Source organism: Bidens hawaiensis, unplaced genomic scaffold, assembly GCF_021521415.1.
Source record: "Bidens hawaiensis isolate Kalapana, Puna unplaced genomic scaffold, B.hawaiensis_p1.1 tig00027296_1, whole genome shotgun sequence".
NCBI lineage: Eukaryota > Viridiplantae > Streptophyta > Magnoliopsida > Asterales > Asteraceae > Bidens > Bidens hawaiensis.
In genome coordinates, this window is record NW_027494404.1 from 184580 (window position 1) to 190579 (window position 6000).

Here is a 6000-nt window from a genome sequence, read left to right on the forward strand (position 1 = left end):
TAGCTAATAACCTGCCGCCTCCCCGACATGTTAGCTCAAAACCCATTGTGTCCCCTCCATGTTAGCTCAAAACTCGACGACTCGCCTTTGTGTTAGCTAAAAAAAATCTACCTTATCTTCACTAAAAACATGAATCCAAAACTTAATTATATATTTTAAATATTTTATTTTTTATTGGTTTTTAAGTTATTGTATATTGAATTTTGGATAATAATATAATTTAGAAAACTCATACATATCATCAAATCATTTTATATGTACCTTATTCTGATATAGTTTTTTAAATAATAATTGATTTAATTTTTTATCTAACACAACGGGGAGGCGACGAGTTTTGAGCTAACATGGAGGGGAGACACTGGGTTTCGAGCTAACATGACGGGGATGCGACGAGTTATGAGCTAATATGGAGGGGAAGCGACAAGTTAAGAAACATGTCGTCTCGATTTTCTAACGTAGAGACGAAGACGAGTTAGTAAAGGGATAAAGAGAGAATTTTGAAATTTGAAGGAACATATTTGGAATCTTTTTCTAAAAATATAACATTTTAGGAATTTATCCAAAACAACAATATCACATTGTCACGTCAAATATTTATAGCTTAAAAGAATCAAGGTGTAAATAAATGTGTTTCTTCTTAAAATGGTTGTAGGTTTAAGTCACATAGTGGTGGTGGGCTGCAAAAGCTGTTGTCGGCGGTGGGTTAAAAAGCAAGGCTGGCCGGCGATGCTGGGTGGTGGTGGCTGGTAGTTAAGGTGGTGGTGTCCGACTTGCATTAAAGGTGGTGGTAGGCCCCCACTGTTCAATAATAAAAACATTTTTATTTCCACATAATCATCCATTTAACCAGTTACATAATAAAAAACTAATGAGGTTAGACTTTGTTCGATGGAAGATAATAGGTTGCAGGTTAGGACCATTATGATACATTTTTTAAGTTGAGCTTAACACCGATAAATGGATCAAAATTAAAATTATTAAAATTCAATATCCCTAACTTAAACAAAGTTAAATTTAAAATTCTTGATAAATAATTATATTAATTACGAACTAATTATTTTGGGGAAGCTAGGGTCTATTTTTAATGTAGGGTTATGTCTGGTTCAATTTCCGTCTATGATTATTTGTTGCCGGTAGGATAGACTTAAATCAAACTTTTGACTTTTACGCCCAATGATTTTACCATTATAAGGAGTTATTATGCGTATTAGATTGAATTAACTCAAAATATATTTATCATTACTAAAATTTATTAAATAACTGGTATATAACTATGTATAGTTATATAAATATAAAGAGATTATGGATGTCTAAAACTTCTTTTACTCACTCTTTAAATAGACATACCCCTTTAAACAATTACATAATAAAAGGAAAATCACTTAATCATTTATCAAGCATGAGTTAGAAAAAATTATAGGAACACTTTCTTGTTGTTGTTCAGCTTGATCTTCGCTTTCGTCAATCAAGTCAACATTGGCACGTCTTGGATGCATATATGGTCGTTTTCATATGGAGGGTATGGGTCCACATGAATGGGTCAAAAAAGAATTGACCCGATGCCAACTGGCTTGGCATGTTTGGAAATGGTGGAGGTTGGGGATAGCATTGTGAATATTGCATATGTTGGCTAGACGGTTGATTTGGTAATTGTCTATTTGGACCTTCGGTCTAATTTATTTTTGTTTTGACAAAGTGGCTTTCTTTTGTGAACCATTCATTTGAGTTAATATATATATATATATATATATATATATATATATATATATATATATATATATATATTAAAAGATAGAAATTTGAATATGATAATTGAGAAAACTGTAAAAAGAAAAAATTGAAAAGGTAAAAAAAGGGTATAATGTAAAATAGTTATTACACTTTTTTGGCTACATTCTTAGGAATACTTACATTTTAAATATTAATTATTATAATTACAAAATATAGCTTGGAATAATTGTATATGTGTTTTTATTAAATAAAAAATCCATTTTTGTTCCATACATATTGAACAGAAAATTAAAACTGCCAAACAAATAAAACAACCATGAAGATATTGGAAAAAGACGAACTTGTAAACAGAACAAAAGAATCTCATAAAATAAGAAACATACGGAAAATGAAAATGACAGATTTATTTTTCTATAAGATAGCAAGTAAATGGTAAACATAAAAGTTGCTATAATTAAATAAACCCGTATAATTAATTTTTAATTCAAAATTAAATTTCTAACCAGTCACTAAGAAAAAGTTTCTTCTTCTTATTATTTTCCTTCTTTTTATATATAATTGGTCTTTTGTCCAGTAAGATGATAGTAATGAATGAGACTTGAAATTTTTATGATCTTGAGTTCAAAACTTGACTCAAATGAGTTTCTTACAATGATGTGTGTGTTCATTGATGGTGTTGTTGTCTTCCCGCGTGAATCAGACTTAGAGCGTCAAATAAGTATTATTATTATTATTATTATTATTATTGGTTAATAGGTCGAATGACATGGGGTTAATGGTTGAGACCATTGCTATTGACAAAGGGTTTTCACTTAGTACTGAGTTTTCTTTTATATAGTGTTTCTAAATAAATCAGATCTGAAACGTCAAAAACTAGTATGAACAGTCGACGTCTGGTTTCGTAAAAACAAAATTGACTATTAAGATAGTTTCAAACGCCGTTAAAGAAAAACAAGATTTTGATTTTATTGTTTATGCATATAATATATTTTGTGTCCCTTTAAAAATGTATCTTTCAAACATATAATTATATTATAATCAAGTAAAAAAGGTAAAAAGTAACAATAAATAAATCGACCATCCTAAATTTCAAAGTACACGTTTCCTCAACATCAATAAAACCCTTCTGTTGTTCAATCTTTCACATAATAAAACCCACACAAATGGAACAGCTTAACCTCCCACCAGGCTTCCGATTTCACCCAACCGACGAAGAACTCATCTCTCACTATCTTTACCCCAAGGCTTCCGATCCAAATTTCGTGTCCAGAGTCATCGGTGAAGTTGATTTGAACAGAGTTGAGCCATGGGAGCTTCCATGTAAGTAATTCATGTACTGCTCTGTTTTTTATTTGTACCTAAGGGAGCAATACTCTAGATCGGATTAGTAAAAGCTCGAAATAAGCCGAGCATATGAAGATCGTTTAATCAAAATATATGAAAGTAATAAAAAAAATGTATTAAATAACTTAGTAAATAATAAATAAGCCGAGCTTAATAAAAAATTTTAAGCTCAATAGATATAGTAACTCAAAACGAGCCAAGCTCGGAATCGGGTTGGCTTATTTACACGCTTATCTGGATCCGATTTGTTGTTCGGATTTACTGGGATGGCGAAAACTTAAAAATGGTTTAATTTTTTGTCAAAATTATATAAAATGCATGTAAAAAATAAGTTATGATAAATAATAAACTAGCTGAGCCTCAGCTAGTTAAACCATTTTTTTTTCTTTTTTTTTTGAATATAAAATTTTAATATTTTATATAACACAAAGCAAGCTACGTCTGGATAATGGGTAAGCGAGCAACAAGCTGCGCCGCTATCCCCTTTTGAATCGCAAAGACTATCCTACTAAATATAAATCCTTGGTTCCTCGGGCTCTGGGAGTCACTGTGGACCACCTTCTGCACTCGCTCCAAGAAGCGAACCGCCTCGGGAGCTAGGGATCCAAATGTGTCGAAGGCAAGAAGCGAACCGCCTCGGGAGCTAGTTAAAGAAAAGAGCTGGAAAAGGCGTCGGCTCATTTACACCCTTATCTTATCAGGATCCAATCTTGTGTTGTTGTTTGAATTTACAGGGTTGGCGAAAATGGGTGAGAAAGAATGGTTCTTCTTCTCGGTTCGAGATCGCAAGTATCCGACGGGATCGAGAACGAACCGAGCTACGCGTGCAGGGTATTGGAAAGCTACAGGGAAAGACAAAGAGATTTCGAAAGAGAAATTGGTCGTGGGGATGAAGAAGACACTGGTTTTCTATAAAGGAAGAGCCCCTAAAGGTGAAAAGACGGATTGGGTGATGCATGAGTATCGATTGGATGGGAAGCTTTCTGCTAATAATTTACCCAAATCGGCAAAGGTATGAACAACAACAACAACAAGATGTTACATCCTCTGTTTTCCGGAAAAACAAATGTTTATTTTAAAGATTTGACCAGGGTGTAAAACACAATTTTTAAAGTTCCAGCTAGGCTCTTTTAAACACAATTTTTAAAGTTCGAGCTAGGCTCTTTTGAGAGTTCCAGCTTGGGATGGGCTTGTTTAATACACTATTATTAAAATTTAAGCTAGGCTCGTTTATTATTTGTTAATTACTATTAATTTTTTTGAAAGACATTTATTAATTATTTAATTGTTTTATTATGTATTTTTTATTGTTTAAAACACTATTTTTAAAGTTCATGCTTTGATTTGTTTATCATTTATTAATTATTTAATTATTATTTTATATATTTTTATAATTAACTTCATATATTTTTAGAATTTTGATTGTTATATAACATAATATATAAATTTTTATAATTTTTTTTTATTTTATATTACTATATTCTTATATACTGTATTTACTTTATCATAATTTTATACATAACAATTATTATATAAATATACAAACACTATATTAATAAGAATCTATTTAAATAACATGCGATTTGGCTCTCACGTGTTAGCTTGAACTCGATTTGTGAAGCTTGGGTTTGAGCTCGTTTGTTAAATGAGCCTCGATAAAAGCTCAAGCTTGTTTAACCTATGCTCAAATTGAGTTTTTAGCAAGCCAGACCTTAGTACTATACTAGCTACTCGGCTCAATTACACATTTACACCTCTTAAATCGACTCTATTTTAAGTAATGTTTTAAACTGTGGCTTGTAGGGGGAATGGGTGATTAGCAATGTTTTTGACAAGAGTTGTGGTGGAAAGAAGATACTGATTTCGGGTCTGTCAATGAATAACAATGGAATTATGCCTCCATTAATGGAGGTTTCAAGTTTCGATGGAGGATCAAGAACCGAGAATTCAAACGTGACCTGCTTCTCAGGATCAATGGAAGAACAGAAACCGAACTCTAATGAAGAAATGATGGGCTGTTGGAGCTCGAGTATGGCTGGGACGGTTGCAAACATCAAGGGTGAGGGTCGGGACTCGACGTGGACGCAAGAGCCATCAATGGTTAAGATCTTGCAGGATGGCAACAACATGAGTCAAAATCTGAAAATTGAAATAGTGGGTGGTCAAGATTATGGTATGAATTTGAGTGGTGAATTTGGTGCTGATTACTTTTGGAATTGTTAAGCAATAACTAAAGATGTTAATTGGTTTTAGATTTATCTTAGATTGATGAAAAGATTTGATATAATCAAAAAGATTATGCCATGTAAATATATATTGCCCTATATGACATACAACTATACAAGCGAGTCTCATGGATTTTGATTGAATTATAATAATATGTTTTGTTTTTAATTTTTTTCCCTATAAATTTTTGTTTTTAAATGTTAGCAAGTTATTCTAAATTGGTTCATTAGTATTAGTAGACTTTAGTTCTAACTTCTAACCTAGAAAATAAGTGTATTTATATATAAGTATTGTATCATTAATAAAAACAAGTAAATAAATAAATATTTGAAGACTTTAATTTGTCATTCTATCATGTAAATGTCAAATGTAATAAAATATTATATTGGTAGGCCAACGACCATGAGCTCTGGATGGCCTCATACAACCGATGACATAAGCTGAGAGTTGTGTTGTAACCACTTCCTTTTAGATAATAATAAAAAATAGCGATACTATGTTCATGCTGTGTCATGCATGTTATTCTATATGCATTTATTTAATATAATTTAGCTAAAATTGTTATCTGCTATCCAAAAAAAAACAGTTAATATTATTACCGAGTTATGCAAATTTATGTTTGTGAAAAACAGCTGATGCCTGATGAATAATATGATTATTTAGGTTGTTTTCTTACCATACAAAAATCAGTTCATACGG

The 6000-nt window shown here is 31.5% G+C and overlaps 1 protein-coding gene across 1 annotated transcript; it reads left to right on the top strand.

Moving 5' to 3' along the window:
* Positions 1–2497: 2497 nt before the first annotated feature.
* LOC143575085 (NAC domain-containing protein 92-like) lies at positions 2498–5310 on the top strand. The gene is made up of 4 exons (XM_077059540.1): positions 2498–2546; positions 2827–3051; positions 3810–4087; positions 4879–5310. The coding sequence occupies exons 1-4, from the start codon at positions 2498–2500 to the stop codon at positions 5296–5298; spliced, it is 972 nt and encodes a 323-aa protein (XP_076915655.1). The 3' UTR covers positions 5299–5310.
* Positions 5311–6000: the final 690 nt, after the last annotated feature.

Bases quoted from the DNA above. Each gene is read 5' to 3' on its own strand.
- LOC143575085 (XM_077059540.1), top strand. From the start codon at position 2,498: ATGGGGTTAATGGTTGAGACCATTGCTATTGACAAAGGGTTTTCACTT. The intron at 3,052-3,809 runs GTAAGTAATTCA...TTGAATTTACAG, and splicing joins TGAGCCATGGGAGCTTCCAT to GGTTGGCGAAAATGGGTGAG. The intron at 4,088-4,878 runs GTATGAACAACA...TGTGGCTTGTAG, and splicing joins ATTTACCCAAATCGGCAAAG to GGGGAATGGGTGATTAGCAA.